The sequence below is a fragment of the Corvus cornix genome, chromosome 2 (assembly GCF_000738735.6).
Source record: "Corvus cornix cornix isolate S_Up_H32 chromosome 2, ASM73873v5, whole genome shotgun sequence".
In the NCBI taxonomy this organism is placed as follows: Eukaryota; Metazoa; Chordata; class Aves; order Passeriformes; family Corvidae; genus Corvus; species Corvus cornix.
Genome location: NC_046333.1, coordinates 52,256,289 through 52,271,017, shown reverse-complemented (window position 1 = coordinate 52,271,017; position 14,729 = coordinate 52,256,289). Strand labels below are relative to the sequence as shown.

Below are 14,729 nucleotides of genomic sequence, written 5' to 3'. Positions count from 1 at the left end.
GCTTGTAAATACCATGACTGTTGCACCGTGATGTTTCCACAAGTCGATTGTTTTGGTCGTAGCATGCCATGGCCTGGTAACGATAGCCTTGTCCACATTCCTTAACGTCTCCTTGTACCTTCATTCCCAGCAATACTTCTGTCTTACCCTCTGGTAAAATACAGTCTGACCAATTTCCCACAGACTGAGCACTGTACTTGTCACATGGACAAAACTGATTCTCAATCAGAGGATACAACTGAGAATTTCTGCATTTGTCCTTTTTCTTACTTTTTCCTAGAAAGAAAAAATAGTTATTTTAGCAAGTTTTTATCAGCTTGCAGCTTATCTCCCAAATATTTCATTTAGACTTCTGTAAAAAGTGCTTGCAACCACATACACATGCCTAATATTAGTCACATTAAACTTATTAAATTAGGTTATTGACTTGAATTTCTAAAGTAGTGGATACCTACAATTTGCACAAAGGCAATGTCTTTTTTAAAAAGAAGATGTAATTTATTTTTATTTTGGATAAAAATGTTTGGGGAGTAAAGTTTGAAAAAGTTAGCAATTAAACAAATACACCCTTTTCCTCCTATTTCATCAGCAGTGTGCAGTTCAATAACAAGATTTCTATCCAGATCAAGCTTTTTCAAGTTGAATGAAATTGCAGAAGGAAGCAACATGCAGCTTTGCTACAATAGCACCTTCTTTTAAAACGTCAAAATTATTTAATTTAATCATCTGTTATCATACATTCGTTCATAATTACCATTCTTCCCCTCTAACAGAATAAGCTCCTTTTCTGAATTTGTTTCCATTCAATTCTGTTCTTGTTTTCTTTGCTAAACTGGAGCATAGCCATCCACTCAATTTCCCCTTCTCATTAAATCTATTTAAATCTTCTCTTTGGTAAAGTTTGCTTAGTTTTCTCTCCATGCCAGACAGTTCCTATAAATTAATGTAGTAGTCTTTGCAAAAGTAGTTGTTGTTACTAAGTACTATCTAAGTAGTTGTTACTTAGATAATACTGTAAATTAATATTCTGTATTTTTGGTGCAAAACCAATACATGTAGCATTTTCCTTGCTGTTCAAAACAAGGCACTGGACACAACTTTGCAGCATCCTTAGTTCTTGTATTTACTACTGCCTTCATTTAGAATAGAAAGTGGGTACCTGGAAAAACGTTTATCATCCTTTTGACAACACAACTTCTTACTAAATGTATGCTTCTCCTCTGGAAGTATTTACTGGGAATAATTATAAATTTACTCCAAGTCAAGTATTACAAGTTAGTCTGCTTAACACATTGCCACAGAGAACACACCATAGCACACATCACAGAGTTAGCAAGTTCGAATAGGTAACTTAAATGAGGACAGGAAGTATCACAAAGTGTTAATGATGTGGTAGGAAAATATGTACTTTCTTGCTCTGTTTTTAAAATATGGAAAAATGCTGTTAGTCAGTTTCGTTCATTTTTTTCATTGTGGAAGCAAACCTGACATAAAGTTTACTGGAATTATTAGACAGTCACAGTGAGGCTTCCTTAAGATCATGAATTATTCATTGTCCACTGGTCTTCTGATTTGCAGGGGGATAGAGATGGGGATAGGGTTTGGATCCTATCACATTCTTTCAGAAGCTGCTAATGGGCACCCCCCTTAGCTAGCTTTCCTTCACCACAGACAATACAGACTAATTGGCAAAGAGCGCTGTGACAGAGCCTAAGCCTTACTCTTGAGCTTTCAATTATAATTTAGAAGCAGAGCATGTTTTTTTTCTCTTCACTTTATGCAGAAGAAAAAACAATTTCAAAAAACTCCCCCAACAAAACAACAGATTAAAAAGAGGTTGAAGAGAAAAAAATATTTCAAAGTGAAACAGTGTCCATTATGTAGAACTAGGACAAGTCTGCGGCGAGGGCATCGCTGGTAAATCTTTCTATTCTGCTAAGTAAAACCTAAAGGACACAAAATAAGAGCACAAATAAGGACATAAAATTGTCTCAAGAAGTAAGGCAGAAAATTAAGCATATTGCCTCATGTGGTCTGTGGTGCTGAATGTAGACAATGGAAGAATGGCAAAAGAAAGAACTCGGAGAGCCAACATTCAGCCAGAGAAAGGACTGGCTTAATCACAAATCTGACATTCAAGACTGTAGCTAAGTTCAAAAGAGGTAAACAAAAGCTTAAGGCTGAAAATGGTAATCTATAGCAAAATGCTGAAAGCACTCAGCTGCCATAGTAATTCTAAATGCACTAAAAAACACCATCAGAGAGGGACGTCCACTTAAGGCGAGACCAAATGTGGGAAGAAGAAGACAAGTGGGTTAACATCTGATCATGTTAAGGTGAGATGATTGCTGACTTGTCTGTCAAAAAAACCCACACAAACAAACAAATAAACAACCCCAACAGAACAAAAAAAAATCCTACTATGTGCACTATATTTAGGAAAAAAAAAGGCATTTTTCTATGTTCTCCCATCTTCTCTCTAGCCACTTACCCATATCAAGAGTCTCTGACATATGGCACGAGTTTTTACTCCTGGGTATTGCTCCACCAACAGCATATAGAGCATGACACTGCATCTGGTTTCTGCCACTGTGACATTTGTCATAAGGGAACCTCAGAAGTTCTCAGGTTTTAAACAAAACAGTATCAATAATTAATAAAAGAGGCATTATTTTGCTTGTTACTCTTACCAACAAGAGTGCGTTTTCTTGTCCTGACTCCTCCACAGTCCCCATTACAGGGAGAAAATTTTGACCAGTTCGTAAACTGACAGTCATCTTGGCAGGGAATCTGGCACATCTGTGTTAAGGGTGGTAATGGGCCAGAGTATTTAAGGCACTCACTGATGTCAGCTGGTCCTCCATCTTGTCTGCGACAAGTAATTGCTGGAAGCGAAAAGAGGTGGAGTCTAATTCAGCATTTTTTTAATGAATGTCTCTATTCAGTTAAGTAAAAACTACAATATTCTACTGGAAAATCACACTGAAAGCCCAGAATACCTATACAACAACTTAATATTTGCCACCAGTTTTACCTTGAATGAATACATTTGACATTTCTCACTTTTTAAAGATTTGTTTAAAATAATTTATCAGGACTTACCAGGAAAAAAAAATTGCAGAAAACTGTAAATATTATAAAGGTTGTACCATGTTATCCACACCTGCTATACCACTTTACACATTATCCTTTTTCCTACTGACATAGCCTACATCTCAGACATTAAAAAACTTGCAACACCATCTTAAGTAACTTAATTATATGTTATAAAGTTTTACCAGCAGATTGAATTTTAGAAAGATGGATAGACATAAAATTTAGAAGCATATTTGAGTTCTGGATACCACTTAACCATTTACAAAAGTATTGCTGCCTGATGTTCTTCAGCAATTTTTAGTCTTGAAAAAGGTTTAAAGAATACAGCGTTGTTTCCTAGGGAAGGATCATCAGGCAATAGGGGTACAACTTTATAGAACAGGATAGCCATGTCCTGAATAAAAGCTTCTTACTTAAGAAGAAAAACAAATTCCTTAAGGAAACATCAGTAAGGAGTAAGGAGTTGGAACATAAGGATTTACAAAGAATAGGGAGGGCTGTTTCATTAATATAGTCTTTAACAACCACAGAATGGTTAATGTTAAGGGATTACTGGAGGTCCCTGCTCAAGCAGGGTCCCCTAGTGCACATGGCACAGAATTGTGCCCAGAAGGCTTTTGAATACCTCCAGGGAAGGAGGCTCCACAACTTCTCTGCGCAATCTGTTCCAGTGCTCAGTCATCCTCACAGTAAAAAATTTCTTCTTCATGTTCAGGTGAAACATTCTGCGCTTCAGTTTCTGCCCGTTGTCTCGTGTCCTAAAACTTGGCACCACCAAGAAGAACCTTGCTCTGTCATCTTGACATCCTCCCTTCAAATACTTATAGACATTGATATGATCCCCTCTCAATCTCCTCAAGGCTGAACACGCCCAGCTCCCTCAGCCTTTCCTCAAAAGAGAAATGCTCCAGTCCCTTAATCGTCTTTGTTACCCTCAGCTGTATCTGCTCCAGGAGTTCCATGTATCTCTTGTATTGAGGAGCCCAGAAATGGACTCCAGGTGCAGACTCACCAGGGCTGAGTAGAGGATCAGGATCATCTCCCTCAGCCTGCTGGAAATGCTCTTGCTAATGCGCCCCAGGATACCACTGGTGTCCTTGGCCATAAAGGGCATCGCTGGCTCGTGGAAAACTCATTGTCCACTAGGACCCCCAGGTCCTTCTCCACAGAGCTGCTCTCCAGCAGGTCAGTCCCAGCCTATGCTGGTGCATGGGGTTATTCCTCTCCAGGTGCAGGACCCTGCACTTGCCCTTGTTTTATATCAGATGGTTCTTCTCTGCCCATTTCTCCAAACTCTCTGGATCCTTCTGAAAGGCTACACAGACCTCTGGGGTATCAACCACCCATCCCAGTTTTGTATCACCAGCAAACTTGCCGAGGAGGCTCTCTACCCCTTCATCAAAGTCAACAGTGCTCTATAACTGTTTCTCAAGTATATTTTTTTTACGCATGGTTGCTTATCTATTCTATCCTAAGCTCAGTAAACCTAACTTTAGGTCCTTCCCCAAAACAACATAAGACTTATTATACAGGAACAAGATAGGAAACTTCTAGTTGTTTGTTCACACAATAGAATTATATTTATGCTTCTTGGCATCTGACAGCATTCAGTAGATGCGGTAGCTCGAGATTGTAAAATAATTTGGGTCACCTATTGTTGCAGTAGCATTGCATCCAAATATTCTGTATACCTATGAAGGAATATAGCTTTTTAAATTATACTCCATAATTTAAGCATAGCTCTTCAATTGTGTTGACAATAATTGCTTTGTTAGCATGTATTGAAAAAAAAAAATCACGTTCAACTGCTGGAGAAAAAAGGAGTTTGATAATAAATAAAAGAGAAAACTGCCCATGAGTGGGCAAGAAGAGGGACAGGTGCCCATCTCTTCTTTCTGGTGACCATTGACAGGACACAAGGGAGTGGTCGGAAGCTGTGTCAGGGGGGTTAGTTTAGATATAAGGAAAGGGTTCTTCACACAGTTGGGAACTGGAAGAGGCTTCCCAGGGAAGTGGTCACAGCACCAAGGCTTACAGAATTCAAGAAGCATTTGGACAACACTCTCAGGTACATGGTGTGGCTCTTGGGGCTGTCCTGTGCAGGGCCAGATATTGGACTTCGATGATCCTTGTGGGTCCCTTCCAACTCAGGATATTCTATGATTCTATAACTATTTCCTCCAGGAGGAAAAAAGGAAGCATAGTTATCATGGTTTAGTATAGTTTGGGTTTTTAGTAAAGAGGGCTTCAGCCACAGAAGTGATTCTCTTGCAAGGAGGTGCTTACAGCTTCCTCTATGACCTGGCAGAACCTATCAACTGGCTAGTTTGAGTATCGGCAACTTTTTTAAGCCAGCCCCCCGCCACAGCCCTGCTCTGTGCAGGCAGCCCCCTGCTCCATGCGGGCCGGCCCCCTGCCACAGCCCAGCTCTGTGTAGGCAGTTCCCTGCTCCATGCGGGCCAGGCCCCCGCCACAGCCCTGCTCTGTGCAGGCAGCCCCTCTGCTCTGTGCAGGCCAGCCCTCAGCCAGTGCGGCCGAAATTCATCTGAGGCCACTACCCAGCAAAGATCATGTGGCCAACAGCGAGAGGCGAATTCCAGCTGCAAGGCCCAGGTGAGATGAACCCTTTTAGTGCTGTAAGTTTCCTCTAGAACGGATGAAGCCTGCAGACATCAGTCCTCTCCTGAGTCAGCGGAAAGGTGAAGGCAAGTGAAGAAAACACCATAAAGACACCTACGTCAGTGAAGAAGGAAGGGCTGAAACCCTGAGAGAAAGAAAGAGAAGATGCTTCAAACCTAGGATCTATAATGTTGTAAAGCTGTGGTGATGGACTATGATACATCAGAGTACCCGTTGCAATTTCATGAAAGCATGGGGGGGGGTGGAGCGTTCAAACTGCAATTGTGAGGAAAAGCACCTGTGCTGAAATAAGCAAATGTTGAAGTAGCTGTAATTTGATGAGAAGCTTGAACAGAGGTAGATGAAAGTGATGACTACCCTTGCTCCCAGGCAAGGAGAAGACCTCTGTTCCTGGAGATGAAGATGCTCCCAGAGATAGGTGAAGAGAATCTTTGTTTCTGAACAGCTCATCCTTAAAATGGAACCCCATTAGCTAAAGATTGGACCCTCGAAAGCAGTTGTGGGGAAAGCTGTAAGTCGAGGGAAGGGACTTTCACATGCGAGCAGAGAACCAACCTGGGTGGCTGTCTTGCTGTAACATTGAAGCCATGAGAGAACTGTTTCTTGTGGAGATGTCTCCATAGCATGAGCAAGAGAGACTCCTCTCCCTAAGTGAACTGAAAAAGGTTATTATAGAGGTGGTAAACTGATTGAGAATCTTAAGGGTTGTCTTTTTACATTGTCAGTGGGAGAAGGGAGAAAGGTGGGGGGAAGAGAAGTGTTCTGAAGGCTTAGTCTGACTTTTTTTCTTTCTTTTAGGTCTGTTAATAAACCTCTTTATATTCTTTTAAGTTTTGTGTCTGCTTTGCTTTCTCCTAATTCTTATCTCACAGAAGGAAAATAAGTAAGTAATAGATATTTTGAACCAAACCACTACACTTAATTGGTGTTTCTGCCCGGTTTACGAACTGAACCCGCTACAACAGTTCAGGAAACTTTTTTTTTTTAGATTGCTTTGAGGTAATTGTAATGGTCTAGTGACCTGTGATTTCTTAAAAAAGCTTTTTATTTTGACAGTTCTAAACTAAATTTCTGCCTCATGAAGACTGTAGGAAGCTGAACTTGACCCGTATGTTCCATTTCAAGTCCTTGTGCCTACTAAAATATATCCAAAGGTCCCAAGGGAACTGTTTTTGCCACACGTTTGTGGTAAAACACTGAAAGGGAGGGGGTGTGTTTTTCCTGAGATACTAAGCAAACAACTTCCCTGATCCTTGACTGCCCTTTGGAGCAGGGCTGCCAGCACTGTTTGTAATAGGCTCAGCACTGCATTAAGTTGTGCTTATTGTGACCAGCTGCACACTGTCTAATACAATTATTCTGTCAAATCCTATTATTTTTAGTGTAGTTTATATGAGGAAATATTTTTTTCAGACGTAGGTCTAGTGATTCAGTGAGAAAAATCAAATATCTAAAAATTGAAAATCTATACTATCGGATTTCTAAGATTACACAAATATTTTAGAAAAACACAAGTCAAACTCCTATCTTCCAATAAAAGCCTAGGCTATAGCTTTGGATTCTTGTGAGATACAATTCTCTGCTAATAGCACACATCAATTTCCTTAAGGTAAAAGCATAGTTCAGACTAGTTTCGCCATGTGGAAATTCACAGAGGTCAAACCTAAATCCTCTGTCTTGAGTTTGACCTTGCTATGTGCACACATCAGCAAAACTAATTGCATTATCTTCACTGCATTATCAGGGAGATACAGGCCACCATTTTCAGCAATGAAAACTATACTTGGCCAAGGGCTAACAGACAGTCGACTAATTAGCCAATATCCTTCAATAAATTTCTTTGAAAGTTTAATACTCATTTTACATACTGCTTCTCCATCTAGTCCTTTGATAGGACAGTAAACATTGTCCACCAAAGAACATTCTTTCTTTCTAGCTAAATTGAGTTTCTCTAAAGCTAGTATTCATTCCCTCATCTTTCCTAGTTATTAAACATTACTCCATCAGCATATATCCACTCTGCCATGATTTTTTTCAGACTCATATTAATGTATCTAATTTACATCAGGCAGACTCAGGTGAAAAGCTCCCCTGAGGATTAACACTTTAGTTTTTTTCCAGATTAACTGTCAGTTGTACCATAGCAATCAAAGCAGGAAAACTCTTCATTCTCAAGACCTAAATATTTCACCTTAATAACAACACAAATTAGAGGACAGCTTGGCATACTAAATCAATTCCCGAATCTTAATTTTCACACTGCCTGTCCATAACTATTCGTGCTACTTCTAGTTGACAAGACCTGGATGATTCATTCTGTGTTCTATTTTCCTATTGTTATTTTCCAGATTCAAGTATCATTGTGAAAGGTTTATACTCCTTGTAACTGCGAAAAGTGGGTATTTTTCCTTTATTAGAAGCAGGGATTTTGACAACCCTATACATTCCATTAATACATTTTTTGGCCAGCTAACTGTCTTGACACCTGAAATGCTCTCACCGTTAGAGGAGTTACTTTTTCCACTCACAAGCTAATCTGGGCAAACTCATTCCCTGCATCTTTGATCAAACCTATGGTTTTTTAACTACATTCTGTAGAAGTTGATTAACTCACTATAGAGAGAAGTGTCTTCAACTACATAAAGCTATACCGTACCAGGCTAATTATTTTGCTTATACAACCACATTATATTTATTACAGACATTAGCAGTAAGTGGAAAGAGCATGGTTCCTCCATTACTGAATTAAACACTGAATTATTAAGTGAAAACATAAACCAAGAGTACAGCTAAAAGAAAAATCAAATTTAACATGGAAACCATGTTCTGGTATTTAACAACTATTAGCTCCCAGAAGAAAGGTGTGAAATAAATAGCAGTCTAAATTTAATAGACAAGGGACTTTGATGTAATTAAAACTTTATCGGATAGCATTGTTTCCACCAAGTCCCCACAGGAGACTACAAGCTAATATATTTCTTGTGGGCATAATGAAACACTGAGACTGTATTTCAGCAAGTCATGTCATGTGTTAGCTTATATAAAAACCTTTCCAGTGCTACCATCATTAGCATACTTCACTGACATTTCACTGAGATATGAAATTCAGTGAATCCTGTACCTAAAATTTTCTTGATAAATGAAGGTGATCTATTGTCCTTTCTTTTACAACACACTTGTGATACCATTTTTTCAATTGTTAAGTGTTTTTAACAACAAAAATATTCCTTTTCAATTCTAAAAAACAAGAATTATTTCAGCACACTACCTTTTCTTATGCCTTCCATAAGAAGAGAATAGTTTCAGCTATGATTTCAGCTATGTTTATTTCTTTCTTTGTGGGACACAGCAGACTAGACACAGTGTGACAAAATGTTCCTACCATGAAGTACCTTAGGAAGGAGCACATGCCCATAATATTGTGAAAATACAAGCCTGAGTGTTCTTTATGTTCCAAAGACAATAACAATGTATTTTGGCTAAATAAAGTTGTCTGGAGATTGTGGCTCTTTTTTTGCAAATAAAAAAATAACTTCTTATGTAAACACTGCTTTTGAGCAGTTGTCCAAATTCTTACGTATGACTACTGAAGATGATCACTGTACTTTGCTAAAATACAAACTAGGCAATAGAGCACTCTCATCTGTTAAGTCTCAATGACATTAAAATAGTAGTTTATAGCTCCATGAAGAGCAGCACTCCATGATCTTGTGCTTTCAGTAAGGGCATGAAACACCCACAACAGCAAAGTCCCCTGCCTCCATAAGCGATGCCTGGAGAGGGAGGCTGCTGTCCCTTTTTAGCTATGGAGCAAGAAAAGTGCTTTTGACCACTTGTTCTGCCTTTGAGTCTCCCATGGCTCAAACAAGCCTGCAAGGCTTCTCTGCATGCTCATGGTCATCCTGGGAAGCTTCCTCCCATTCCTTTGTCTTTCAAATAACTACATACACCCTGTGAATAAAGAGTAGTGAGAGCTCGAGACCAGGTCTTTATTAAAGGCCAATTCCCAGTTACATCAAGCACAGCTATTCAGGTATTCTCTCTGACAGTCAGGTTACTTTAACTTCTGTTTAAATTTACAATTAACCTTCCTCTTGCTATTACGGAATATCCTGACAGATTTCGCAATTTTCATCCCATGTCTCCTACAAAACTCTGAGGAAGATTCACGGTGGCAAGGACTGCAGGCTGTGCATCCTTCTGCAAATCTCTTTTCGGTCACTGGGATGGTCCATACCATGTGCATCCATCCATGTACATCATGACGTGATCAGGCTACCGCAGTTTGGGCACTCAAGCTTCTCATCTGCTACATGTCCTCTTCACTACCATTGGGATGCAGCCCAATAAGCCCTACTTCAATTTGCAGGAGCTACTGGCAAAACAAGTTTTAGTCTTTCTTAGGTTTTCCTATACAATTCTAAAGGGATTTGAGCTGTATTTCTAAGTTGCTTCACAAGTCACTGAAGCCGAGATCTACTAACACAGATTTAAGATATAACATAACACATACCTGCCTAAGTTGTTCACAATTTCAAACTTCATTTTTCTATCTCATTGAGCAGACTACTATTCTGAAGTTAGATTTATGTATTAATAAATGTTGGCCTCAAAAATACAGAGTGATATCTCTTAGCACACCCCTGCTGAAGCAGATTCTTCTCACCATGAGAATCCAAATCCCCATCAAATATTAGTAGCTTGGGTTTATTAAGCATTTATCCTCTTGTTCTAGTTTTTGGCTGGTAGTTGTTTTTTTATTTTTATTTTCTTTGGGGGGAGGGTGGTATTTTGTGTTTGCCACCACTGTGCCTCTCTCATGAATTTCAGGTGGCTCATCAATACATCTGATCAAATTAGTCTTGTTAGTTGAGAAACAGCTGATGAAAATAAACACAACATAAATGTTGCAGTAAAATATAGCTGTTTTCTGTATTTAGTTTTCTTGTTGGGTAGGTTAAAAGGAGGTTTCAAATTCCTTGCTGATGCACACACATCATCTCCTCTTGAGGGTTTTGAACAAAAGACTGATGTCTTAAGTTGCTTCAGTTCTGTAATACATTCCTGCCCTGCTTATCCACTGTTAAAAGGCATTTTTTCAGTGATACAAATTCAGATTTTCATTCAACGTAGGAATTCAACACGATTGCTATGACCACCAACCTTCTTCAAATACAGTTCATGACTACAGCAATGAATTTGCTGCTCAGTATTAAGTGCTATTTTACTGTGCTTAGGATTAGATATAAATACTTGCCCATTATTTGCATGAATAGCTAACAAACATTTTTTAAAAACACTTCTAAAGAAAATCTTTTTTTAAAACAAAACCCAGAAGCCACCAAATCCTTTTATTCTCTTTCCTCTGCATTGACCCAAGTTACAGTTTTATGACATTCATTTAAACGGACGTGATTTGTAAAAAAACCTTCATTATACAAGACAGATAGAAACAAAGTTGTCTTTAACAATGAATCACAATTCTAAACTTTATGATTCACCCAAGTATCTCTTCTGCCAAGAAAGACCAAATGTGATAAAAAAGCTGAAGGATGGAAGTGCAAATAGTAAAGTTGTGACATAAAGCAAGGGATGCATATGCTCTAGTTACTCACAGACTCTTAAGATCAGACACCTAAGCAGTCATTTTTAATGATTTCTAACTTCTAATCTTTCCTTCAGATTTAATTATCTTTCTAACTAAAATTTTAACAGTAACAGGCTATTTTGTTCAAAATAAACTGCTAATGAATGCATGGTCAGATGTATCTTTTCCTTGGTGCACATTCCTATTCTTTCTCATTTAACACATTTGCTGATAATCTATGTGTTACAGTGGTTGTGTGTGGGCAATCAGATCAGAAATAGGACAAGCTGATAGCAATGGCAATATCCCCTTGCACTGAAAAAGAGGAATTCAGAACTCTTTCCACACAGAAGAATGGAATTACTTGCTCTACTGAGTATCAACACAAAATGAAAGGACAATGCACAGGAAACCAAAGGGCAGAGATTACTTCTACAAAATTATTATTCGCTTTGTCATCAAAAGCAAACTAGCACAAAGGGATGAATGTGTGATTTCTGCAATCATGAGCACCAGAAACTTGAAAGAGAACTCTTTCTCAGTTGAAAAAGAAATGGTGGTATGTCAACAATTTTCACAGTCAATATTTGTATAGAAATCACAAACAAACAGTTAAATGTACTGTTCAAAATATCTGTATTACAGCAGCAATCATAAATGCAGTATCAGAATGTTATACCAAATGGATTTCTTGTTTCAGTGTTTAGCATTTCCTGATTTTGGGGTGGTTCAAAGGACTTGTACAGTAGAAGCTCAGCCTTTTCTGTTTCTACATCACAAAATGGCCATTAAAGAAACTATTTATAGTACAGAATTTTTTAATGACATATTAACATGCAAAGTTTTCCACAGCCTGTAAAAATTCTATTTACAAGTAGCAAAGTATGCAGGAGGGAGCCAATAATTAACAGGGAGAGGAGATAAAACCTCTTCCAGCGTCTTCCTTCAGGAATTGGTAAAACCTTCTTAATACTGTCCAGGGCAGAGCTCAGTCTGTTTGCTCTCAGGTCAGCCTCCCTTCAGCGAGCACCTTGCATGAAATCAACTCTTGTTCAGGGGACCAAACAAAATAATGTGTATCACTGAAAATTCACACATGCCTATTCTGAATTTGAAAATTAAGAGGGGATAAGGAATATGTTGATGCCCTGTGTAGGAGATAAATTATATTATGAAATAAAACACACTATTCATGTTCAAAATGCAATTTTCTGAGGTGTGAAGCAAATAAAACTTTATCTGATAATCTCTAGAATTAGAGAATTATGTTTTCCAAAGGGAAATTTACTTTTGTGCAAAAATTCAACTTGTATTTCCAAGTCATATTCATTGTAAAGGTAAAATATTTTACTTGTTTCAATCTAAGGAAAAGCTGTACTACTTTGTTTAGCTCCTACAGATTATCAGTTTACATTACTGAGTACAGAAGTAAAAGATACGATCAACACATTGTGAGGTATTACAACACTGAGACATGATACATAATATACCTGAGTTTGAAACTTGCATTTTATGTTGATTTATATCACTTATATAAATGGGAAAAAATACTGGGCAAAAACCTCTCTGTCTTTAATGCTTGTAACTTTCACCACTGCAACAGCCTAAACAATATTTAGATTCATATTTAGGTATCTGGACTGAGGCACAAATAAACTTTTGCTGTCCAACTTGAATTACTTGCTCTGTGAATTCTACAATGGAATTTACACATGGGATGGACCTGAAAAAAAACAGGAGTAAACAAAAATCTTCCTTTCTAACAATTTATCTCAGAAACATTCACCGAATTGTATCAAAAACACCAGCTTTCTCCTGGCCTAGCTGCTCCAGGGGTTCCTAATTAAGGATTACTCATCCTACCACTTGACCACATTACACTAGAGAGCTACTTCCATTATATCTGCTTGTGGGAACAAGATTACTGCTTGAATACATCATCTTTCACAATATCGAACTCTGTGTAGTACCAAAGGGAAATTCTGCCAGTCTGTTTTATCAGATTTGAAAACTACAAGGCCATTAATTTCAAGATAATTTATTATTCTGTATATGTGTGGCCTGTACATGATTGGAATTATGTTTAAAAAAATAAAAAGAAACTCTCACAACACAAAAGAATAATAAAATCCAATCTGCATGCACTATTATTAGCTGCCTTTCTTTATTAACAGACTTTGAGGCAAAGTCAAGAGATTTAGGTACTACCATACAAGCACAGAAGACACCACTTTGTACAATCTGAATTCCTGCCATCAAAGACAGAAATCTTATTTTCTCAGTGTGTAATCTGAATGTATCCTCCAGAGCTGCTAGAAATAGATTCCATTGTGATAAACCTTTGAAATAATTACCACAGCCAGAAGTCTTTTGTATTAACAGGCAATGCCTTAAGGTTTCATTTTGTGGTAAGCTCTAAATTGATCTCCTGGAACACTTTCTGAGTAAGCGGCAGGAGCTACTATCCTAAGATTTACTTCATAACTTTTTAAGCATACCATGACCTCCTTTAATACTGCAAGGAAGTTAATGACCTGAACATTTCACTTCTGCAGTTAGCAATGTCCTTCCTCAGGAATGGCACAATCTGCTGAGCCAATAACTTAACAGTGCTTTAACAAATAGAAGTTTGCGCTCAGAAACAACAAAGGAGAAAAACCTTCCTGGAATTCAAGGTTGGCCAGTAGTTCAAAGCAATTCAATTACTGTAACACAGTAAATACGAACTGCATTTATTTTCCTATTGAATGTATTTAATGCACCTACAAAGGCCTTATCCCAGCTATACTTAACAGAGCCACACATACACAACTGCTAAAGCCACAAAATTCTCTATGAAGACAGGTGTCTTGGTTTTGGAGACAAAACTTCAGGAGGAAACACTCCAGAATGAGTGTCTCCTCTGAAAGGAAAAGGGCCTCCCCTTTTCCTCCACCAATAAAAGTGGGTCACAATAAGGGAAAGTGGAAAAAACAAACTGTTTATTAACACACAAACAAAACCGTGTAGAACAGGATTAAAAAAAAACCCCTCCAAATACAACAAATTGTATTTGGGAACAGACACGTGGGCTTGGACCAGCCGGGGGCACTCCTCAGGCTCCCCGGACCAGCGAGGAGGGAAGAGAGGCAATGAGGCAAGAGAAAGGAAGGGCAAAAAGAACAAGAAAAACCGACAAAACATTTTCCCAGCTAGCTGTAACACAAAAGAAACCCAAAAACCAGCACAGCGCTCCCAGGGCACTCCCTCCTGAGCCCTGCCAAGCCCCCCAGGTCCATCTTAAAGAAAGAGCATCCTTGGGCATGAAGCGGATGGTTAAGGAATAAAGTGGCTTCATAACATCACCCCAGGACAACAGGTGACAGCAAAGCTGGATTTGGATGTAAAAATTATTTGCTGTTAAATG

At 38.5% G+C, this 14,729-nt stretch overlaps 1 protein-coding gene across 1 annotated transcript in view; it reads right to left on the bottom strand.

The window, feature by feature from the left end:
- THSD7A (thrombospondin type 1 domain containing 7A) overlaps positions 1 to 14,729 on the bottom strand; it is a 207,111-nt gene that overhangs the window by 43,451 nt on the left and 148,931 nt on the right. Inside the window, exons 14-15 of the mRNA XM_039569406.1 lie at positions 2,691 to 2,885; positions 13 to 276 (exon numbers count right to left, since the gene is read on the bottom strand). Of these exons, the coding sequence (XP_039425340.1) occupies positions 13 to 276; positions 2,691 to 2,885 (459 nt within the window). The remainder of the gene's footprint in view (positions 1 to 12; positions 277 to 2,690; positions 2,886 to 14,729) is intronic.